General features: G+C 44.4%; 1 protein-coding gene across 4 annotated transcripts in view; it reads left to right on the top strand.

The window, feature by feature from the left end:
- Faf2 (Fas associated factor family member 2) overlaps positions 1 to 24959 on the top strand; it is a 42268-nt gene that overhangs the window by 5378 nt on the left and 11931 nt on the right. The window contains exons 2-8 of one of the 4 annotated variants that reach the window (NM_001017445.2): positions 11988 to 12056; positions 13028 to 13045; positions 15221 to 15355; positions 18898 to 18974; positions 21701 to 21839; positions 23356 to 23441; positions 23524 to 23615. In NM_001017445.2, coding sequence (NP_001017445.1) covers positions 18928 to 18974; positions 21701 to 21839; positions 23356 to 23441; positions 23524 to 23615 — 364 coding nt within the window. In that variant the 5' untranslated portion in view covers positions 11988 to 12056; positions 13028 to 13045; positions 15221 to 15355; positions 18898 to 18927. Of the gene's footprint in view, positions 1 to 11981; positions 12057 to 13027; positions 13046 to 15220; positions 15356 to 18897; positions 18975 to 21700; positions 21840 to 23355; positions 23442 to 23523; positions 23616 to 24959 lie in introns of those variants that run through there. The other 3 variants (NM_001399396.1, XM_063276148.1, XM_008771488.4) reach the window with 3 other exon arrangements.

The following is a 24959-nucleotide window of genomic DNA, read 5'->3' as shown; positions in this document are numbered from 1 at the left end:
CCAGCAACCACATGGTGGTTCACAACCATCTGTAATGGGATCTGGCGCCCTCTTCTGGTGTGTCTGAAGACAGCTACAGTGTACTCATATATAATAAATAAGTCTTAAAACAGTCATGCCTCTTGCCTCCGTGGCCGTACCTAACCTAGTGAGTGAGTAGTAGCACACTGAGTTAACTTCTCTCCGGCTCCTGCAGAGCATCCTCTGGCACCATGGAAGCTAGCTAGTAAGGAGGACCAAGTCCCGGTCTCCTTTCTGTGCCCTCTCAGTGTGCTGTGTCTTCAGCAATAGGACCTTAACCATTTCGTTACGGTGGGCAACAAAAGCAGTGTCAGTGGCCTGGGGTGCTGGTGGGGTGTGGGGCGTCAGGGCCTCTTGACTGCCAACATGGAACGTGCTAGGCAGTGACATCTGTTTTCTTCCCTCTTCCTGCCTTTATTTTTTTTCCTTTTTTTAAGATTTATTTTTTTATTTTCTGTATATGAATGTTTAATCTGCATGTATGCCTCCTGGTACCCGGGAAGCCAGAAGAGGGTAGCAGGTGTCCTGGAACTGGAGCTGTGGTGTGGGTGCTGGGAATCTAACCCAAGTCCTCTGAGAGAGCACGCTTAACCACTGAACTCTCTCTCTGGCACCTACGATTTTTTTTTTTTAATATTATATACACAGTCGCTGTCTTCAGACACACCAGAAGAGGGCATCAGATCCCATCACAGGTGGCTGTGCCACCATGTGGTTGCTGGGATTTGAACTCAAGACCTCTGGAAGAGCAGTCAGTGCTCTTAAACACTGAGCCATCTCTCCAGCCCAAGACTTTTCATTTAATAACTAATCTGTCTTCCAGGAGAGACATTGGTCACTCACAGGTTTTCTGTGTTCAAACTACCTTTTCTTTTCATACATTTTTTTCTTTTATATTTGACTATCTATGTGTGTGTCCATGTTTGCATGGCTGTACGAACATGAGCGTAAGTAACCACAGAAGGTGTTGGGTCCCCTGGAACTGGAGTTCCAGGCGGTTGTGAGCTGCCTGATGTGGTCGCTGAGAACTGAATTTTGAGCTCAACAAGAACACTCTAGGATCCTAACTGTAGAACCATCTCCTCCATCCCCGCCTCCACACCTCATTAAATGTTTTTAGCTAAGCCTGTAAACTAGTGAGTTCCCACAAGGGTTTTCATACCACCTTAGTTTCTTTTTTTTTTTTTTTTTTTTTTTTTTTAATTTATTTTTTTAAGATTTTATTTTATTGTATATGAGTACACTGTAGCTGCCTTCAGATGCACCAGAAGAGGGCATCAGATCTCATTACAGATGGTTGTGAGCCACCATGTGGTTGCTGGGATTTGAACTCAGGACCTCAGGAAGAGCAGTCGGTGCTCTTAACCACTGAGCCATCTCTCCAGCCCTAAAATTTAGGGACTCTTTTTTTTTTTTTTTTTTTTTTCGGAGCTGAGGACCGAACCCAGGGCCTTGTGCTTGGTAGGCAAGTGCTCTACCACTGAGCTAAATCCCCAACCCCACCACCTTAGTTTCTTAACCCACATCCACCCTCCTTATCTCCCCATTTTCTAAAGTTTTGGGACAGGTGTCATACATAGTCCCAACTGTCTTTGAACTCAAAATTCTGCCTCTGACTGTAGAGAGCTGGGGTTATAGGCCTGCCCCACCACACTTGTTGGTTGGTTTTGTTTGCTTTTGTTTCTGAGACAGGTCTTACTGTGTAGTCTTCTCTGGCACCAAGCTTGCCTTGAGTATATAGATGCCTGCCTGCCTGCCTGCCTCCTGCCTCCTGCCTCCTGCCTCCTGCCTGCTGCCTCCTGCCTCCTGCCTCCTGCCTCCTGCCTCCTGCCTCCTGCCTCCTGCCTGCCTGCCTGCCTGCCTGCCTGCCTGCCTGCCTGCCTGCCTGCCTGCCTGTCTGCTGCCTCATGCCTCCTGCTCCTGTCTGCCTGCCTGTCTGTCTGCCTACCTTATGTTTACTTAAAACAAAACAGAACCTACCAAGTAATACATGGAATATCCCAGGCAATGTGTCACTAAGTCAAACAAGTAACTGAGTCACTTTACTCTCTCATCCAAGTTTCAGGTTGTGTATCCTCCTGTACTTTTTTCTTCTGTCTGTATAGATGCATAATTTCAAAGCTTTCTTGCCTAAATCCTCACCTCCTGGAGTATATATAAGAGATAGTCTCCATTTTCTGAGGTCTAGTTTTTAGCTTTGGTTTTTTAAAATGTTATTTCTGATCTTGTACACTTTTATTTTATGTGTATGCATACTCAGATGCATGTCTGAATCGTGTGCATTTATAACTAGGGTAATGGATACTTGACCATGTCAGTATCTGTAAGAAGGCCATGTCAGGTCTTCTGTAAGAACAGTGCTCTTAAACAATGAAGCACCTTTCCAGCCCTGTTTGCTCATCTCTCCCTATGCATCTGTGTGTGCATGTGTGTGCTTTCCTTTTCATATGTGTGGTGTGCATGTGTGTGCTTTCCTTTTCATATGTGTGGTGTGCATGTGTGTGCTTTCCTTTTCATATGTGTGGTGTGCATGTGTGTGCTTTCCTTTTCATATGTGTGGTATGCATGTGGAAGGTCTGAAGTTGGTATGGGGTCACCGACAGTTGCTGTTCCACTGCATTCATTGTTGCAGGGTCTCACTGGAACCTAGAGCTCAGTGAGGTGGCTGCTTCTCTTAGCTCGCTTGCTCTGGGAATCCTTGTCTGTGCCTTCTGGGGCTAGAATTACAAGTGGCCTCTGGGGGTTGGGGATTTAGCTCAGCGGTAGAGCGCTTGCCTAGCAAGCGCAAGGCCCTGGGTTCGGTCCCCAGCTCCGAAAAAAAGAAAGAAAAAAAAAAAAAAACAAAAAAACAAGAAGTGGCCTCTGTACCCACCTGGTATTTATGTGGGTTTCTGGGGATCCGCACTTCAGTCTTCACTTGTGTGGTGCTTCACTTGTGCTTTAACTGTGGCATTATCCCCCCACCCCAAGTATAGTTCCAATACACTCACTTATTTCTTCTCTTTTTAAGCTTTAGTATTACTATAATAGCCAACATCTGTATGGAGGTCACAAGATAACTTTTCTTTCCTCCCTTACATGGGTTTTCATGGACTGAGCATCTGGCTTGTGAATTAGGAATGCCAGCCCACTGAACTATCTCTTTTTTTTTTTTTTTCCCGGAGCTGGGGACCGAACCCAGGGCCTTGTGCTTGCTAGGCAAGCGCTCTACCACTGAGCTAAATCCAACCCTTGACAGATGTTTAAGGCTGCATTTTCCTTAAAAGAAATCTAATATGCTTTTGCTAGAAAAATCCAAGAATGCCAGTGGGCTCGTTCCTGTTTATCCAGGATCACTGCCTGAATGTCCTCTTGTTAAGGTGACAGACTCCCTCAGTGGACTCTCGGGTAACCGACTTGGCCGTAGTTCCCTCCTCACTGAGCAAGAGAGTGTCTTTCTCTTACAGGGACATGTGTGTGCTTGAGCATCAGCAGTGTGTGAGTGCCTGCCTGTGAAGACTGATTCTGGACTAAGGCTGCCCAATGCGAGGTCTACCCTCTCCGGTTACTAACTTTCTGCTCTGGGCAAGTTATCCTTTCATTTATCTCTGTGGCATGGGTTCTTTGTGGACCAACCTCACTGTTGGTACATTCTGTTCCCCTATGACAGAATACCCAAGACTGGACAATTTATAAAGAACAAAGATTTGTTTCTTACAGTTCCAGGATCCATGAAGTCCAAGTTTGAAAGGCCTATATACCAGACTGACAGTGGTGTCTCATGCCTTTAATCCCAGCACACAGGAGGCAGTGAGTCCAAGGCTAGTCTGTTCTACAGGTTCTAGGACATCCAAGGCTACACAGAGAGATTCTTTCTCAAAGCAAACAACAACAACAACAAGAACACAAAGAGCCTGTGTCCTGTGTTACTCCATGGCGTACGATGAAAGGGTAAGAAAGAGAAAGGAAACACGTGCCTGTGACCCAGGAAGACAAGGGTAAGAAGATGAATTCAAGGACAGCCCGGGCTACTTGAAGACCTAGTCGGCTTTCGGTGTACAGTAGAGACCCAGAATGTTAGAGATGGCAGTACCATGGGACGTCTGCCAAGGAAGATGCAGGAGAGTGGGGATGGCCCCAGAGAGGGTTTGTGTGTTGCAGCTGTGGAACTAGAGAGGGAGTTACGTCTAGGCCCTCCGGAGCCCAGGCCAAGAGACCCAGATCCCAGACACAGAGATGCAGGATTTGTTTGGACCTTGCATTTGGCCTAATTTTTGTTATGCCACCAATTTTCCTTTTTCAGATGGATTTTTTCTATATCACTGAATATTGGATGTATGTAGCTTTTATTTTTATTTTTTATTATATAGACACTTAAAGTTAAGCGATTGCCTAGTATCTCAGAGTAGAATTTGGATACTTGGTTTTTTGTTTTTTTTGTTTTTTTTTTTTTTTTGGTTCTTTTTTTCGGAGCTGGGGACCGAACCCAGGGCCTTGCGCTTCCTAGGTAAGCGCTCTACCACTGAGCTAAATCCCCAGCCCCGGATACTTGGTTTTTGAACAATGCTAAAACTTTTAAGATTTGTAAAATTGTTTTGTTTTTCAAGACAGGGTTTTTCTGTGTAGCACCAGCAATTCTAGAACTCACTTTGTAGACCAGGATGGCTTTGAACTCACAGAGATCCACTTGTCTCTACCTTCAGAGTCCCAGATTAAAGGCATGCACCACTGTTCCTGGCTGTTTTAGAGGAGTTTTACACATGAATTAAGTTCATTTTGTAATTTTAAAATTGCTTTATGTGTATGGGTATTTTGCCTGCATTGTATGTCTGTGTGCCATCTGTGTACTATGTCCTTGGAAAACAGAAGAAGGTATTGGAGCCTCAAACTAGAGTTGCATGTGATTGAGGGCTGCCGTGTGGGTGCTGGTCCTCCACAGGAGCAGTTAGGGTTTGACTGCCCAGCCCTCTCTCTAGCTCCCTATCTGCCTTTTGATTAGAGGTGAACATGAAACTTTGGGGATTGAGGTGGAATGTTATTACTTACATAACGTGTTTAGTTATCAAATGTAGGATGATGTCACAGGTTAGGCAGGTACAGGATAGAAGGAGGCCTGTCATTGGAGGAGAAGGAAGGATGGTTGGGAGAGAAATTTGAAGGAAGAGGAGGAGACTAAGGGAGAGAGGAAGAGACAGGAGGGAGAGAGGGGAGAATCCGTGGCAGGACAAGATGGCAGGTGATGTTAAGTTTCTGCTCTGTGTATTTACAGGTTGTTATTAATGTTCTCAAGGGATGGATGGTACCAGGCTTTGTATGTTCAAGTGGGCAATTATATCTTACCAATTGGGTCAAAGATTGTTGTGTTGTGTGTTCTTTTATGTGAGGGTTTGAGTGTAAGAAAGTGTGCAACTAGGATGTGTTTCTGCCAAGATACCTAGCAGATACCTTGGACACTGAGGTGCAGACCTAGCAGGGTAAAAGACTATACTTTTCTATTTTTATATTTTTACAACAACAATCAAGGTGATAAAGAATGGACTTGTGAATGTTGTTCTTTGTTAGCACTTTGACTAGATCTGAAGTCACCTAGGAAACAGACCTTTAAAATGTGTCCATGAGGCCCTTTCCAGAGTTTCAGCTAAGAAGGAAAGGCTTGTAGGATGGGCCCCAGACTGAGTAAAAGGAGAAAAGATCAGCCGAGCATCAGAGCTCTGCTTCTCTTGACTGCAGGTGCAGGGTGACTTTGTTGTCATGTTGGATTGTGTCTCCTAGAACCATGAGCCATGTATAAACCCACCCCTCCCTTGTTTTTTGTCTGATATTTGGTCACAGCAACAAGAAGGCAGTAACGAACACAAAGATTTCCCTGATAGATTTAAATCCTCCTTGAGGATTGAGCATGTTTGTGCCAAAATGTTATTTTGGAACTGGAGAGACAGCTCAGTGGTTAGGAGCACTCATGCCTTCCAGAGACTCTGGGTTTAATTCCAGCACCCATAAGTTCACAACCCTAGTCCCTGGGGATCTGAAACCCTCTTCCTGCCCTGGTGGGCATTACATAGACATGGTGCACAGAGAGAGATGCTTGCAAAACACCTGTATTTGTTTTCAAAGATTCACTCATTTATTTTATGTATATGAGTACACTGTCACTGTCCCCAGACACACCAGAAGAAGGCATCAGATCCCATTACAGATGATTGTGAGCCATCATATGGTTGCTGGGAATTGAACTCAGAACCCTGGGAAGAGCAGCCAGTGCTCTCAACCCCTGAACCATCTCTCCAACCCAAACCTGTACTTTTAAAAAATAAAGACTTTGGGCTGGAGAGATGGCTCAGTGGTTAAGAACCCCGACTGCTCTTCCAGAGGTCCTGAGTTCAGTTCCCACCAGACACATGGTGGCTCACAACCATTGGTAAAGAGATCTGATGCCCTCTTCTGGTGTTATCTGAAGACAGCTACAGTGTACTTATATATAATAAATAAATAAATCTTTAAAAATAAAGACTTTAAAAGTTTTTTTCCAATTCATGGTTTGTTTGTTTTTTTTCCATTTAAATATTTAGAACCTTATTTTGAAACATATAGAAGCAAATCTTCCCAAAGGGGAGAGGCTGAAAGATGGGGAGGCGAGGTGGCTTCTTTCTTGGATTGATTCTTAGCAGAAGACTCGCCTCTAGAGGTTGGCCAGGGTCACAGTGCTTCTGCTGTCCATTGCAGGGAAGTGCCTCAGGTGGCAGGAACTGGAGTAGGACTGGGTGAAAGGTGATCTTATTTGACCTTTCTCCCAGAAATTTAACTGTGGACTTGATTTTGCACGCTCAGGCTCATTCACAGCATTTCACAAATATCTTCATATCATGCCTTCGTCATTGTCAAAGCCACTGAGATGTGAGAAAGCTGAACCTGAGGAAGATGGCTCACAATTACTGACTTAGTGAATGGGAGTGGAAAAGTGATTGGAGGTATTGAGGACTCCGGTCTTCCCCTAACCCCTAACAAGTCATTCCCTTATCCCACCTATTTGTAATTGGTTGGTAAGACACAGGTCTGGGTTCATTTGTGGGGAAATCTCGTACATGCCATGCAAATACTCTGAGCGATGTTCCTGGTGTTCACGTAGTGTTTTGAAGCAGGTTAAACATTTGCCTATGAGACACTTGGGTTGGTGAAATACTGAATATGTAAGAAGCCACAGTGTGAATACATACGGCTCTCTCTTGGTTGGTATAAGGCATTTAGTTTAACATGAAAAGGGGTAAAAATGATTTCCAATCTGATTCTAAATAAAACTTCATCAAGGGTTTGTGGTTTTAACAGTGATTTTGTTGTCTGTTTTGAGGCACAAGCTTACTGTATAGCAATGGCTGGTCTTGAACTCAGAGACCCACAGGCTTCTGCCTGTGTAGGAATTAAAGGTTTATGTCAATACTACCCAGCCAAATTACCATATTTTCTTCTTTTTTTAAGATTTTTAAAAATTTATGTATGTGAGTACACTGTCTCTCTCTTCAAACACACCAGAAGAGGGCATCGGATCCCATTACAGATGGTTGTGAGCCACCATGTGGTTGCTGGGAATTGAACTCAGGACCTCTGGAAGAGCAGCCAGTACTCTTAACTGCTGAGCCATCTCTCCAGCCCTACCATATTTTCAGTAAACATTTAAATTTTCTGAATTAAGAATTGGGAGCTTGTTTTCGAACATGAGTTTATCAAACAATAGGAGGCCTTGCCTCATGAGAGAGCCTGGACTTTGGAGGTGGTTCTCGATTTACTCTTAACCCCGCCTCCCTGTTATCAAGTGCGATTGGCCCAGCAGATAACCTTTGGCTACTTGGTTTCTCATTGTTGAAAATGGTTACCTACTGTAGGTGCTTAGGAAGTGGGAATTACTGCTATTTACTTTGGGAGATCAGAATTTAAATGTAAACAACAAAGGTTTTCTATAAGAGCTTTAGTTACAGGTCATCACTTTCTGAATGAATTTTAAATTCCATTTTCTCCTGTGTAAGCATAGCTGTGTGTGTTTGGTGGGACGGAGAGAGCAAAGGTTGACTGCTTTTTACCAAGGTTTACTCTGGGAATAACATAAAATATAAGGCTCAGCAAGCCAGTGGAGCACAAAGCACTTAGCTGGCCACTGAGCAAGCGTGTTAGCATAAAAACACTTGAGATGTGGAAAGTCAGCTGCGTATACCCTGCTTTCCCATCCATATCCAAATAATTTGTTAAAACATCTGGTTAAATTGTTACACTCCCAGCCTGCTGTGATTTCCTCTTTGAATTATACTCTCCTAAGAGCTAGATCAGGAATCATAATCAATATTTGTTTCCCAGGTGATTGGCACCCCTTCACTGACTAGACGAAATTAGGACAGAGTTGAATAGGAAGGAAAGCAGTTCCCACACACTCCCAATGTCCTTCTACGTAGTACTTGAGACTGACTGAAATTCAGTCAGATTTTGGGCCCCAACAATAAATATCACCCTTCTCTCTCTAATGCTATCATCAGTTATACTTTTGTGTAAATTACTATATTTGAATGCAGCTCCTAAATCATTGGGAGGCCAATCCATGGAAAGGGATAATGTCAGAGAGAGTAAGGAAGTGCGACATGCTCAGAAGGGCCTGCCTGAGGGGGTGGGCGTGGCAGCATGTGCTGACATTTGATTTAGGGCAAGATAGGTTGGTGGGAGAAGGAGCCATAGTTATGAAGCTGACCTTTATTCCTGTTTCTACAGTGTTGTCTCAGTCACATCAGATGTCAGCAGGTCTGCATATGAGCCAGGTTACTCTAAAGAGCAAAGCAGCTAGGAAATCACACATTTTGCTTTTATCATTCACCAATTCGTTTATACTCAAGTCAGTGTTTTGGGTTTTTTTTTTTTTTGTTGTTTTTTTTTTTTTTTCTTCTTTTCTATTTTTTCGGAGCTGGGGACCGAACCCAGGGCCTTACGCTTGCTAGGCAAATCCCCAACCCCCGGTATTATATATTTTTAAGGTTTATTTTATTTATATCGTACACTGTTGATCTTTAGGTTGTCCTGTGACCTGCTCCATAGTTCTACCAGTGCACCTATGTGCACACATGCACACCTACTTATATATGAGTAGAGAGAATGAGAATATGAGAAAGAAGAATCCTTAATTTTCTAGTTTAGTTGTTTAGTTTTTTAATTAGTGTTTAGTTTAGGTTTTTAGTCTTTTGAGATAGGGTCTCTCTGTACAGCCCTGGCTGTTCTGGAATTCACTGTAGACCAGGCTGGCCTTGAACTCAGAGATCTACTTGCCTCTACACTACTGGGGTTATAGTGTGTGCCACACAGGCTGAGTCATTCATTTCCTAATATATGCTAAGGCGTTAGTTACACTGGCAGGGATGCTAGGGATGTACTGAGCCTGTGTGAGGCCCTGCACTCAACCCAACACTAAAGAAATTGCTTCAGAAAACAGAAAACATAGGCTGGAGTTGGAGAAATGATTCAGGAGTTAAGAATGCAGTATGATGGCTTCTTGATGCTCCTACCCTGTGATGTCCACCACAGCAGACTGTGCCCTCTAACTGGGAGCCAGAATGTCTGTCTGTCCTTTTTTATTTATTTATTTATTTACTTTATGTACAGCATTCTGCCTGCATACGTGACTGCAGGCCAGAAGAGGGCATCGGATCCCATTACAGATGGTTGTGAGCCACCATGTGGTTGCTGGGATTTGAACTCAGAACCTCTGGAAGAGCAGCCAGTGCTCCTAACCGCTGAGCCATCCCTCCAGCCCCAGAATGTCTTTCTTAAGTTGCATGATGGTAAACTTTTTCTGCTGAGATAATGCAGGTGGCATCAAAGCCAATGGGATCCGTTCTAGAACTCTTCCACCCAGGCATTGGAAAGTACTTGTTGGCACTAAGTGGGAACAAGGTAGCTTTTCACTTGCACTGGAAGCAGCAGGAATCATTTTCCTGAAGACTCTGTGCTGCCTTTGGTAGTAGCTATCACAGTTCAAAACTGCGTATTCCTAAGCGGGGGCGAGAAGTTCATCAAGGTTGTGGTTCTCAACCTTCCTAATGTGCGACCTTTTAGTACAGCTCCTCATGGTGACACCAACCTTAACATTTTTCCATTCTTCATAACTATGAATTTGCTACATGTACATTTGCTATAATGTAAACTGTACATTTACAATATAAATGTCTGTTTTCTGACTGTCTTAGGCAGCCCCTGTGAATGGGCTTCATTTGTGACAGGGTCTCAGTGTAGCTGAAACCGCCTGCCTTTGCCTCCTGAGTGCTGGGACACGGCGTCTGCCACCACTCCCTGTGCCGTAGCATTGCTTCAATACTTAAGACTTGGAAATGGCCTCAAATTCTGTGTAAACTGTTAGGGTTATCTCAAGTACTTGATATACTAAGAGATGCAAAAGTATATTTAGGAGAGGCTCTCACAGACAGAAAATTTTGAATGTTTGAAGAATAAGACAGTTGTTTCCTAAGCCAGGAAACAATGTACCAGAAAAGTCCTACAAAAATCAAAAGGGCAGCACAGAGAAAACCCTGTCTCAAAAAACACCAAAAATAAAAGACAGATTTCATTTGTGTGTTCACATAAATGTATCTATCATACTTATCATCATCTCATTGCCTTTTCTGAAGAAGCTTTTACTATGTAGACCATGCTGGCTCTGAACTCACAGAGATCTACCTGCCTCTGCCTCCAGATTGTTGGGATTAAAGATGTGCACTACTATTTCTGGCCTGTATATATACTTTTTAAAGAGTTTTTTTTTAAAGATTTGTTTTGTGTATATAAGTACACTGTAGCTGTCTTCAGACACACCAGCAGAGGGCATTGGATCCCATTGCCGATGGCTGTGAACCACCATGTGGTTGCTGGAAATTGAACTCAGAACCTTGGGTAGAGCAGTCAGTGCTCTTTCTTGACTGCTGAGCCATCTCTCCAGTTCTAAAGATTATTTTTTGTTTTTAATTATGTGTGTATGCACATGAGTATAGGTGTTCATCGAGGACAGAGATACTGAATCTACTGGAAGCTGGGGTTGCAGGTGATTGCCACCTTATGTGGGTGCTGGGAATTGAACTCATGTCCTTTGCAAGAGCAGTACACACTCCTAACCGTTGAGCTATTGCTTCAGCCCAAGAGGGAAAAATATGTATATTTTAAGATGTATTTTTTTTTCCTTTTCTATTTTTCGGAGCTGGGGACCGAACCCAGGGCCTTGCGCTTGGTAGGCAAGCGCTCTACCACTGAGCTAAATCCCCAACCCCTTAAGATGTATTTTATTTGTGTGCATGCACGCAAGCGTGTGCATGTGCATACTCGTGTGAGTGATGGGCTCTCATCATTATAGCCCAGGCTGTCCTTGGATTTGAAACCTTCCTCTGTCAAAGTGCTGGGATAACAGAAATAACCTCCTAGGCCAATGAAATTGTTTTATTACCTCTGTCCCTGTGTTTGCCAATGAGACCAGAGGTGACCTTAATGCATTTCCATATAATGTGCAGAAGTAAACATTTGTTGAATGGAAGATCCATGAATGGGGAGACATGTGACTTTGTACTGTGTTAAGGGCCGAGGACTTTGTGAGGAACTTGTGGCATGTGATGTGTATGTGAATTGTTCGATTTGCTGGGTGTTGGACACCTGCGGGGAAACTGTGAGGAAGGAAGTGAGAAAGCCATTTATGCTCACTGTAGACGGTAACTTTATAGCGCTCCATGTTTGCATAGGTTCTAGGTCTTGTCAAGGCCGGCACCTTACTAACTGGGTTATTTCCCCAGTGTTTCATGCAGCTGATGATGACCTTCTCCTTACACCTCCCAGTTGCTGATATATGCATATGCTGCCATACCTGGTCTGTGTGGTGCAGGAGATGGAACCCAAGGTTTTATGCACGCTAAACTAGACGAGCACCTTAGCAGCTGAGCTCCAGCAGCCTGTAGTAACATTATACCTCACCTTCCTTTCAGGATCTGACTGGCATAGACTCCATGGAGCAGTGTCGCCTTGCCTTGGAACAGCATAACTGGAACATGGAGGTACGGGCTTCCACTCCTCTCACACCTAAAGTCCTGCTGCAGGACGCCCCCACACACACGGGGGAACGCCCCTACACACACGGGGGAGGGGGACTGATCTCAGAATTCTGGCTTCTTTGTGTTTGAAGTACACGGTTAGACGTATAGGACGATGAAGTAGAGAATTGCGTTGAAGTTCCTCTCCACCCTTGTATATCTTTAGCATCGAGCTCTTGCTGCCCTGCCTCTGGTGCTCAGTATCGCCCCCTGCCGGCTGCCCTGGGCTAGTGTCCTAGAGTGTCCTAGAGCAGAAGCCTGGTGAAAACAGGAGTTTCATTTCAGTTTTGCTAATTGCTCCCAGCATATATTTAGATTGGTTGTTTTTGTTGTTGTTTTTTCAAGACAAGTTTTTTTTTTTTTGTTTTTGTGTGTGTATAGCGGTGGCTGTCCTAGAGCTAGCTCAGATACAGACAGACAGACAGACACACACACACACACACACACACACACACACACACACTTAAAACTTATTTTTTTCCTTTGACATATAGTTCAGTTTATTTATTCTTTTAATATTAAATATCTTTTCATTTTACTTCATTTCTGTTCACTCTTTAATAATTTCTGTTGACATCATAAATCTATAAGTAAATTTTAAATTAAATTTTTTCAAACAAAACAAATATACTTGGGGAAGGGATAAACTAGGTATGGTGACACATACCTGTAATTCTAGCACTTGGGAGGCTAAGGCAGGAAGATTAGGGGTTGATAGCAAAGCCCTGTCTGAAAGAAGGGGGGTGGACGGATAGATGGACAGATGGACAGATGGACAGACAGATGGGCGAGCAGATGAAGGAAGATAAGGAGAATGAGGATATGCCTACTTATCAGCACCTAACCCTGAAGTGCTCAGCTGATGTGGCTAAGGAGAACCGGTTGTCTCTGACTGCTTGCTTGTCCTCCCTCCCTCCTGTTTCTTTCTTTCCTAGGGTAACCACTGTTGACAGGTATGTGTCCACCAAACACTGGATGTTTATATTTTGTGAGATAGATGTTTGTATCCATTGTTTTAGTCCTTATTTAGTGAGATTACTTTGCATAGCTTAAACGTGGCTAGAAAGATTCCCTAGCCATAATATATTGTCTTTTCCCAATTATAGAAACAAAATATGCCTATATAAGTTGAAACACAGAGTTCTTACACTTTCTAGAGATAAGCACAGTTGCTTTAGTTTGTGTCCTTCCAGACTTTCTCTGTATGTGACTGTTTCACCTTCTACCCCGTGGGTCCTGAGGATCAAACTGTTCAAGGTCGGCAGCAGGCATAGTTAGAGTTTCTATTGCACTGCTAATAGACCTGCCCAGGGGGGCATCACACACAAGGCCCGCCCATGTCAATCACTAATCAAGAAAATACACCACAGACTTGCCTTCAGGCCAGTCTTATGTGGGCATTTTGTCAGTTTCCTGTTTCTAGATGACAAAAACCTAATTAGGATACCTGCTGAGCCAACATGTCAGCCCTGAACAGTTTTTCTTTTCCCACAGAGTCTGATTTGACTGCCTGGAATTAGTCAAACCATAAAGGCTAGGTTTAGAAGACGGGGTTGGGGATTTAGCTCAGTGGTAGAGCGCTTGCCTAGCAAACGCAAGGCCCTGGGTTCAGTCCCCAGCTCCGAAAAAAACATAGAGAAAAAAAAAAAGAAGACATCCAGCCCTCCCTTCTGACACAAGTGCAAGTTCAGACAAAGTACATCACCCCCTCAGGCTTACTAGTTCCCTACAGCACACTGAAGACCGTTAGGTTTGCTAGGATACTACTGTAGGTTAAAGCCAGCTAAGAGACTTGAGACAGGGTATCAAAGGCGTCCCTGCAGGGTCAGGCACATGAGTGACCACATGCACAGACTGCTGACACAAGACACAGCTGAGCTGGTGTCCAGAGTGGCTTGGGGTTTGGGGTTTTGTTGTTAGTTTTTGTTTGTTGTGTTGGTCTTCATTATTTAGGCATGGTTGATAGGATTGGCTGCCTATATGGTTGACAGATACTATTACCAAAGTCTCCACCGTAAACTATGTCCCAGGTCTTTCTGGCATTGTCACATTTCCCCTAACACTACAAGTAGATCATGGAAAAGGGGAAGCCAGGCATCTCTTTGGGTATGGCCAATTTTGTCACAAAACTAGGACAGAAATTAGAATTTAGAGAGACAGTGAAGGTGTTTGTTTTTTTTTCCCCTGGTGATTTTGTTTTGTTCTGTTTTTGAGACACTCTCAAGCCAAGGGTAGACTCGAACTTCCTGCGTAGCTCAATAACCACAAACCTCCTCTGCGTTCTGAGTTCTGGGATTAAAGCAGTGATTTTTCTGCCTCGTATATTCAAGCACTCAACTGAGCTGCATTCCAGCCCTGAATGTTCAGATTTTCAAATTAAGTTAACTGTACCTTAAATTTCTCCCACTTTGAAGAGTTCCTTCTCACTTTTTTCCCCCAGAGATTTATTTTATGTATGTGAGTACACTGTAGCTGTCTTCAGACACAGCAGAAGAGGGCATCGGATCCCATTACAGATGGTTGTGAGCCACCATGTGGTTGCTGGGAATTGAACTCAGGACCTCTGGAAGAGCAGTCAGTGCTCTTAACCACTAAACCATCTCTCCAGCCCCCTTCTCACTTTTTCTTAACAAATATGTATTTTTTTTAATGTTTTCAGATTAATTTTAAGCACTAAATTTCCTTCATTTTGCACAAACTTAACTTAGGCTCTTTCTGGGCTGCAGAGATGTATTTAGACTCCATCCTCCTTGTCAAAGCTGACTGTCCAATACCAACAATCAGCACTGCCCACTGCACAGCATTGCCTCTGCTGTTCATACCGTCTCCTGTGCACCGCTTTTCCTGGGCTTCTATGGTAAAGCATGTTAATTTTAGCTATTCTGGATAACATATACTAACAGTGTGCTTGCTGTGTAAGTGTGGTTTCAAGACAAGTTCGCTGTTCTCCTCTAAAGTGTGAGACTCCCATTGCCCCACAGTACAGCAGGAGAAAGGTCTCTGGGTGTGGACTCATCATGTACGCTGTCACATGATACTCATCCTGTTTTGAGGCATGAAGTAGTTTCCTTGTGGGTTTATTTGAGCATCACTGAAGTTCTGCCGTTGTGGTTTTTTTTCCCTCACAGGCTGCCGTCCAGGACAGACTGAATGAGCAAGAGGGTGTACCAAGTGTTTTCAATCCACCTCCATCTCGACCCCTACAGGTTAATACAGCTGACCACAGGATCTACAGCTACGTTGTCTCAAGACCACAACCAAGGGCAAGTGTTGTAGCTAGAATAGCCTCCTTTCATGATTTCACCCATTTAGTTTTGTTAGCTGTGTATGATGGAGCAGCACAAGTTTTCACAGTCTCCCTGATAGCTGTGGCCTGGAAGGCTTAATGGGCTCCTTCATTCCACTTAGTTTTTTTAATGAACTGCTGTAGGAACTGTTTTCTGTTCTTCACTGAGGAAGTGTTCTCTGTACCTCATTTTGAGCAGCTTGCTTTTGAAATGTCTACTGAAGGCTGAGTAAGGCTGCTTCTGGGCATATTTGTGACCCACATGTGTACACGAGCCACGGGAGCCTGAAGAGGGCACTGCAGCCCTGGGAACCGGACATAGGCTGCTCTGAGCAAATGTGAGGGTGCTGGGAACCAAACCCGGGGCCTTTATAAGGGCAGGAAGTGCTCTTGACTGCTGAGCCGTCTCTCCAGCCTCCCTCCCCTTTTTGTGTGTGTTTTGTTTTGTTTTGTTTGGAGACATGATCTTACTCTGTAGCCCAGGCTGGACTGGACAGGCTGCCTTATACCTTGGACATTCCTCCTGTCTCAGCCTTAGCAGGGTTGCTGCGTGAACTACCTCCATAGCTGGCAACCTCCCACCATTAAGTCAAATCTGATAAGTTCTTTGTGACCTGAGTTTTCTTGATTTTAGCTACTTTTGAGGAAGTGCTTAGACTCTGTGGGAGTTCTGTGCCACTGTTTTGAAATTGGTCCTGAAGTAAAGATGCGGTGCACTTACATTTCTGGGGTGGACTAGGTACCTGCTGCTGTGGTGTGTAGAGGTTAAGAGCTCACTGCTCCTCAGCGTCTCCTTCCCTCTCCCTTCCCTTTCATTCTCTTTCCCCTTCCCTTCCTCTGCTCCTCCTTCCTTTTCTCTCCCACACTGTCTCCCCCTCCTTCCTTCAGAGTCATCTTTCATTCATTTTAGTTTTTGTGTTGCATGGAGGTCATAGGACAACTTGAAGAGTCAGCTCTCTCCTTTACCATATGGGTCAAATTCAAGTCAGCAGGCTTGGCCTCTAGCTGTTGATCCACTTTGTCAGCCCCACTTTGTTTCTCTCTGAGGCAGGATCTCACTGTGTAGCCCAGACTGTCGTCTTAAATTTCCTATTTACAACCTGATTTCTCATGATCTAGTTAAGGAAATTAGATACATAGCTGATTGTGAACTCCAAAGAACTTAATGGAGCTTTTCTTCTTCTTCTTTTTTTTTTTTTCCAGAGCTGGGGACTAAACCCAGGGCCTTGCGCTTCCTAGGCAAGCGCTCTACCACTGAGCCAAATCCCCAGCCCCTTAATGGAGCTTTTCTTATCTTTGAATGATGACACCTCTTACACATGCATTAAGAATTTTTTTTATACGGGGTTGGGGATTTAGCTCAGCGGTAGAGCACTTGCCTAGCAAGCGCAAGGCCCTGGGTTCGGTCCCCAGCTCCAAAAAAAAGAAAAAAAAAGAATTTTTTTTTATAAAGTTAAGCACTTTATTTAATCCTAGAGCAATTACAATTACTCCATTATCACATTTTTTCATTTGTGTATATGGAGTACTTAATGTTTCAAAAATTCCTTGAGAGCTGACAGAGTAGTGCATGCCTCTGGTCCTAGCTGTTGGGAGGCTAAGATGGGAGGGTCTCTAGTTCAAGGACTGCCACTGCTCTGTCATGAGACACTGTCTCAGGGAGAAAAAAGATTGACTATTGAGATGGCTCAGCAGTCAAGAGCACTGGCTGCTCCTGCAGAGGACCAGGCTTAGATTCCCAGCACCCACATGGCAGCTCACAGCCATCTGTAGCTCCCGCCCCAGGGAATCCGGTGCCCTCTTCAACCTCCGCAAGCACCATGCACACATAGTTCTCAGACATCATGCTGGCAGCACACCCACATACACAAAATTAAATTAAGAACAAGCAGACAAACAAACAGAAAAGAGTGCTGAGGCAGGAGGATCTGAGGCCAGCCTAGGCCACACAGTGCAGCTGGCCCCAGAGACTGTGGGCTTCCTCACACGCTTTGTGTAGAGGGTGACCTGGCACAGTCTTCAGTAGAGGCCCTGAACTCCAGGGCTACTAAGCCTTATTGTTCATTGCTTTTAATGTCTTCCCGGAGCTTTTGCTGTCACTTTTTTGCTAGTTAAGATGCCGCAGCAAAACTAGCACAGACTTCCTTGACAATTTTATGAAAAAAGATTGTCGTTACTAAAGATCTTAGCAACCTTGTCATAGGACTCCCTAAGTCTGACCTTTCTCTCAACAGGATCACTTTGTGGTTTCCCTTTATCATGTCAGTTCTAGCATGGCCACTTTGGGGTGTTTGGTTGTTTTGAGACAGGCTCCCGCTATGTAGCCCTACCTACTCTTGGACATGCTGCGTAGTTCAGGCTGCCTCAGACTCACAGAGATCACCTACTTCTGCGTCTTCACTGCAGGCATTCAAGTGTGAACCATCATGCCTGGCAGGGTCCATTCTTTAAGTACAACAAGGATTACTTGAACACAAGCAGCACCCTGGACACTGCTAACCAGGGTGGCTCCTAAGAGACTGAGAGGCTGCTGTCCCGTGATGAAGGCTGGATGAGGAGTCGTCCTGAGCAGCAGCATGGTGCACTCTCACACTACTCAGTCTGTAGTTTAAAACTTAGGACTTGTTTAGGGCTTGCATTTTCCGTTTAATATTTTCAGACCCCAGTTGACTCAGGGTACTACAGAAACCACAGAGATCAAAGCCATACATAAAGGGAAGAGAGACTGAAGCAGAAGAGTAGATAGCCAAGTAAGAACTGTCTGAACTTCTACAATGTCTGCCTGAAGTGGGCCAGCCTGTGTTACAGTGAGTTCTGGAACAGCCAAAACTACAAAGGGAGACCCTGTCTCAAAAACAGAAGGAAAACCAAACAAACAAAAACAAATCAAATATATAAACCAGATTCCTAGAGCAATACATTCCTCAGGGAGTAATTTCCTGTGACCCCATGTTTCTTCAGCTTGAACTGGACCTCACTTTGTGCTTGAGAGCCTGATCCCTGTTTAGCTTTGAGCTGACTCCGATGATCATACAGGACATGTTGACACAGTCTGGTAGTCAGCTCTGTTTGTATAAAAGAGCAATGAGATAGATTGATAGTGTTATAACTACGAGTCGTAGGTAGAGGAGGATGTCCTGTGATGGCGGTCTTACTGTTGTATGTAAGTGTCTAAAGCAATACCAGTTATTTTTCTTGCTATTTCTATGTGCCATGTATTGAGTCTAAATATAAGATGGAAAGAATGAATATGTTATGTGGGGAAACCGTTGACAATGGATCTGAGTTGCTGGAGAATGTTATGAAGATTTAAAGCAAAAATTCTGTGAGAAACAATAGTCTTAGATGAAATGATAGATACAAAAGCAGTCGCATTTAAGGAACCCTGGCAGGAAGAGTGTTGTTAGGAGACAGAGGAATCACCATAGTGGGGTGGGGGTATGGGAACATGAACTAGCCATTTCCTGCAAGTATTGAACATCAGAGGACGGGTCTCTAACTCTGTTTTTGGAATTCCAGGGCCTGCTTGGATGGGGTTATTACTTGATAATGCTTCCATTCCGGTTTACCTATTACACGATACTTGATATATTTAGGTATGTACCTTCGTGTTTATATGCTCCTAACAATCAGGTCGGCCCTGGGGCTGACACCGAGGGTAGGGTAGCCTGTTTGTCAGATTAAATTCTCTTCCTGCACTTCCTCTTACTGTAGTAAAAGTGTTATAAATTGTTGCCTAGTGGAAGGTGTTATAATTGGCTTCACATTGGTCCTGGCTGTTGTGTGTAAGAACCACGGGGATCTGCCTATGTTTATTTATTGGTCTTCCCCTCCCCCCACCATTGTTGTCACTGCTACATTCCCGAGGGAATCCCCATGCCCTTTCCTTTCTAACCCCCTTATCTGTCTCCTGATTTTATATTCCAGGAACTTTCACCCCAAACTACTTCTCCTCTGGCTGATCACAGTCCCACTAGACTGTCTTGCTCCAAGATTCCCCACTTAGCCGTAGATTGTTGGCATCTTTATAGGCAGTGTTTTGTACGTTGCCCTCTGCCCTGGCGATGCTTAGGTTACTGACACTGGAACCCTTTTGTATGTACACCACTTGTTCATACCTTCTCCATCTGCCTTTCCTTGTGCACCGTTCAGATAACTCACCGTGCAAGCTCCAGCGTACAGAGCGAGGACTGTTGCGTATAACCTGACTTGCTGGCAGGTCAGGCTTAGCACAGAGCCATACCCACCCAAGCCTTGCTAAAAGCCAAAATATCTATTGGAGGCTGGGTGTGGTAGCATCAGTCTGTAACCACTTGAGAATGAGGCAAGAGTCTGACAGGGTAGGGAGGGTGAAGGACGAACATGAGGTACAATGTACACAAAGTGGCCCTGGCAGATCCAGATGCTGGAGTGAGGACCAGCTCAGGGGTTGGTCTGCTCAGTGGTGTCCTTGCTGTAGCAAAATTTGTTTTCAAGTTTGGTTTGTTTATTTGTTGATAGGGGTTTTGTTGTTTTATTTTCCTTTTCTCCGTGTAGCTCTGACTGTCCTAGAACTTATTCTGTAGATCAGGCTGGCCTCAGACTCAGAGACCACCTGCCTTGCATCTCCAGGGCCCGGATTAGAGGCGAGCAATGCCACCACCTGGCCATTGCAAGGCCATTTCTGTTTTATGTGGAATCGTAACATTTTTGAAAATCACAGTGAAGACTGAGTTGACACGTGTGGCTTAGACTGCGTTGGCTGTTGAGATACATTGCAGTGAGAAACAGTGGACTTGAAGCCTTTGCCCCTTCCTAGAATTTGGATACTTAGAGAGCCATTACATAATCTTCTCAAAGAAATCAGTGGGAGCACCAGCCTTCTGAAGCATTTATAAGTACTTCCCTATATACGGAGCTAAGAGTTCATGTCTTCAGTGTTCCTGGATTGTTCATATTGATGAATTTGGTTTGATGACTCAGGAAAAATACTCATGGGAAATTTGTCTGTTTAGTTCAGTTTCTTGAGACATGATTTCTCTTGTGTAGCTCTTGCTGTAACTGTATGTAGTTCACTCTGTAAACCAGGCTGGCCTCAAACTAGCAGGCACACGCCTTTAATTCCAGCACTAGGGAGGCAGAGCAAGGTGGACCTCTGAGTTTGAGGTCAGCCTGATCTGTGGAGAGAATTCCAGGAAAGCCAGGGCTGTTACAAAGAGAAACCGTATCTCAAAAAACTAACAAAGGGAAGGGGGAAAAAGAGTAGGCCTAAGAATTGGTAAAGAAAGTTATCCAAGTTTACTCACGTTTTCTATACTAAAAATTTAAGTAAATATTGTTTGCTTTCCTTGGGAAAATGTGCATGGCATGTTTTACTAATTTTAGTGCGATGGTGTCGTCCAGGCAACTGAATGTGAACTGTAGCACAGCCTCCTTGCCCTGTAAACGTGTCTGGAGACCTAAAGCATAAGAAAGGGTGTGGCGCAGGGTGGCAGAGGCCCTTAGGGTACATGTGCGGACCCATGGGGCACTGCATGTCTAGATCTAAAGTAGCCACCAGTTCCCCGTCTGGGTCAGTTTTATGACTCCTTCCATGGATGCCATCAGTGTAAACACATCATGCGAATTTACATGCCCACTTGAAGAGCCACTATGTTGTAACTGAGTTCAGGTGTGAAGTCCCTGTTGTTAACTTGAGAGCATTAGCTGAGAAATCAGAACCAGAAGAACATACGGAGGGAACTGGGAGTGGGAGACCCAGAGAGGGGCCTGTTCTAGAGCAGCGATTGTCCACTGCATCTTTTCTTTCTTTCTTTTTCTTATTTATTCATTCATTTATTTATTTATTTATTTATTTATTTATTTATTTATTTTAATTAAGACACATTCTTTGTCTGCATTATTTGGTGTGCGAATCACTGACCACATTTGTCTGTTGAGCACTTGAGACATGGTAGGTGTGACTGAGGCACTGAATTGGAATTGTATTTAATTTAATGCATTTAAAACAGCCATAAATAGTTAGTGGCTGCCATGTTAGACAGTGTCTGGGATTTTGATCTTCCTTACCCAAGCCTTCTAGTCCTGTTTTTCTATAGAGAGCACTTGGGATGGTCAAGCCAGCACTGGAATGTTGTCCTAGTTGTGTGAAATCTTCTTGAACAGAGAGTGGACTCTTGGCAGCTCTGTGGCTCTCCCTTGAGGTTTATTTAGTAGCCACTCACTGACCACTCACTCCTCTGCTACCGTCCTCTGGCTCTGTTAGAAAAATCTGTGCAAACTGGCCCACCCCATATGCGCTACAGTAAGCCAATTCATGTGATATTTATTCCTTCCTCCCCAGGTTTGCTCTTCGTTTTATACGGCCTGACCCTCGCAGCCGGGTCACTGACCCTGTTGGGGACATTGTTTCATTTATGCACTCTTTTGAAGAGAAATATGGGAGGGCACACCCTGTCTTCTACCAGGGAACGTACAGCCAGGTCAGTGCCACAAACCAAACAGATGCCAACTTACCAATATGACCGTCCTCGAAGGAAAGCATAGCTTAGCACCAATATGACTGTCCTCAAAGGAAAATGTAGCTTAGCTGTGATCATGGTGCTCTTACACTCACAAAAGCCTTCAGTAGCTCTTAGTTGGTTAGAGAAATTTAAACAGAGGCAGGCGCAAGCCTTTTCTCTAGCCTCCTGATCTAGCCCCATTCTTGTGATGTCCTTTCTGCATAGCTTGTTTCCTCATTCCCTAGGTTCCCACTGCACCCTTCCCCAAACACTTCCCTACCTCGGCGCCTTGCTGTTGCTGTCCTCCCACCACTCATACTGCCCTCTCCTAACCACTCCATTCCTTCCCTCTCTCGCCCTGCCTTGCTTTCAAAAGCACTGATCTTCCTTTTTGTTTTCCACCCTCTGTTTTTACATTCATAGCAACTTGACTTTCCTCCTTACCTGACTTGTGCTCACGTCTTGCTGTGTTATCAGACTGTACACACCTTCAAGGCAGAAGCTGACCTTGTTGTGATTCCTGACAGACCTAAATAGGATTTAGACCATAGGCCCAGGGTAGCTCGTTTGATTCAAACTAAGCCATAGAGACCTTTCATTGTCTCCTTTCGGGAGGAAAACTGGGTTGTAGGCATATAGAATTTGTCAGAGAACAGTAAAGAATAGCACAGACATGTGCTAAAGGGGCTCTTATGGAGTGTCTGGAATTCCTGATTCTTACCTGGAGAGGCAGCTCACTCTTGCTTCTGCTTTACCCACATCTGCTTTTTCTCACAGTTGATCTTCATGCTGGCTGCTGCTTTCTACTCAGCACACATCGCATACCTGCTATACACAGCTAGACACCCTGCTCAGGGCTGCAGATAGCAGGGATGAGGGGGACAGCTGTTCTTTGGGTGACCTTGAGGGTAGAGTACATTAGCCATCCTGGGAATTACAGGCAGTTAGGAGCATACCATTCCTAAGTGACAAGACTCATGGACACTTGCTTTGTCTCAGAAGATCTTATGAACCCTGTGCTCTTCAGGGTACCTGTGGGTGCCCTGGTCCTTCCTGCTTGCTTGTCCACTTGCTGGATCCAACTCCTTTTTGTAGCTAATTTTTTATTGGAAAGAATTTTGTAGCTGCAAAATTGCTTTTACATAGTCACAGTGTCCTGTTTTACCTTTAAACTATGGTACCAGCTGACTTTCTGAGACCGTTAGGAGTTATTTGTGTCACTCCTTCGACCTCATGTGCCTGATGCAGCATAAGGTCTAACAGCACGACAGGCTTTTCATTAACGCTGTTGGCTTGGGCTTTGTAAGGAGGGCGATGCCAGGGTGGCTGCAAAGGCAGCAGCCCGGGAAGTATGTAGTCTCGTCTCCCTTGCAACCCCATTTCCCTCCCCTCTTTCTAGTTGCTAATGTTGGTCAATAGTCACCTTCATCTGGACCCTTAGCCTGAACAGTAGTTTAGATCTTAGTAGTGAATTGTGGTCTTTTGTCTCTCAAAGGCACTTAGTGACGCCAAGCGGGAACTTCGATTTCTTTTGGTTTATCTTCATGGGGATGACCACCAGGACTCTGATGAGTTCTGCCGGTAAGTAGTCCAGTCGTTTTCTTTCTTCTCGGACTTGTATAGTTGGCAGATTACTCTCACGCTGTCTTGTCTTGTTCCACAGCAATGCTCTCTGCGCACCTGAGGTCATCTCGCTGATAAACAGCCGGATGCTTTTTTGGGCTTGTTCTACAAACAAACCGGAGGGGTACAGGGGTAAGTTGTGTTCCGCTGCCTTAGTGAGAGGTCAGAATATCCTTGGGGAAGTCTGGAGAAACATGCTGTGCTGTCACTCAGGTGGTGGTTCTGTGGTAGACGCAATGCTAGTTGAAGTCATTTAATTTTGTCAGCAGTCTGAGAGATGACTGTTGTATTATTTCTTCCTTGAGATGGATGAAACAATCGCAGAGAGCTTAAGACAGATCCAGGCATACAGTTAGCATACGGTTGGGGTTTGACTGGGGCAGACAGAGTTTAAGGCCCATTCTTTATAACTAACCATTGCCAGAGACTCTCATTTTAAGTCAGTTTTGTCTAATTTTAACAGGCTCTTGATAGGCATTCCTCTTCTCTGCCCAGGCTTTCAACAGAACTCTGGAATGAGTTTGCTGTTGAGTGCTAGAGCGCTGGCAGTGGGTACAGAGAGTTCAGTCTTTCTGGCAGCAACTCTTAGTTAGAGATCAGTGTTTTCAGAAACCATCAGACAATACAAACATACCCAGTGGTGAAAATACAGTCATTTTGTAGCCGTTTTGTCTAGCAACCTCTGTATGTGCTAACACCTAGGTAGGCATCAGTGCCTGGTGTTCAGAACCAAATATACTGTAGCTGTTTCTCCTGCGTCTTTTAAATCTTTACTCCTAATTGATTTATGAACATGTGGTATTTTTCGGCAGCCTGTGTTCTAATATGGCTCTGTGGGGCTAGCAGATAGATGGCACAAAGGATACAATTTCTTTTTCATAGCATAAGAATATAGATGCAATTGTATCATAGTAAAATTTTGGTTATTTATAGACCAACTTTTTAACTTTACTTGGAGCAGAAAAACTACCCTTGCTAAGGGAAAAGAAAGACTAGGAAAATGAGGTAGGGGAGGAGTTAGATGAGGAGGAAAAGACGGGGAACATATGTGGTGAGAAAACCACGGCCACCAGCATGCAGCCAAGAACAGCAGCATTGTGTCCGGTGGCCCTGGCTCTGCACATTTGGAGAGATTATACCTAAGCGGTCATGAGAGTCTTTGCAGAGCCTTCTCTTCCACTCAGGAGACAGCGTCTTAGAACTTGAGGCCTTTCCCAGCATGACGGAAACTTACGAAAAAGCCTCCTGCTGCTCTAAGCACTCACCTCACTCAGTTCAGGAATACACACTTGTGACAGAAAAAAATGAGGAGACCAGGCCAGGCTGATGAAATGGGAGTCTGAGTTTGGTTATCCAAAAGGGTGGGAGAGGAGGGCCAACTCTAGAAAGCTATCTTTTTTTTTTTTTTTTTTCCGGAGCTGGGGACCGAACCCAGGGCCTTGCGCTTGCTAGGCAAGTGCTCTACCGCTGAGCTAA

This window comes from Rattus norvegicus, chromosome 17 (assembly GCF_036323735.1).
Source record: "Rattus norvegicus strain BN/NHsdMcwi chromosome 17, GRCr8, whole genome shotgun sequence".
Taxonomy (NCBI): domain Eukaryota; kingdom Metazoa; phylum Chordata; class Mammalia; order Rodentia; family Muridae; genus Rattus; species Rattus norvegicus.
The sequence above is the reverse complement of the archived record's forward strand: the minus strand, read 5'-3'. Positions and strand labels throughout refer to the sequence as shown.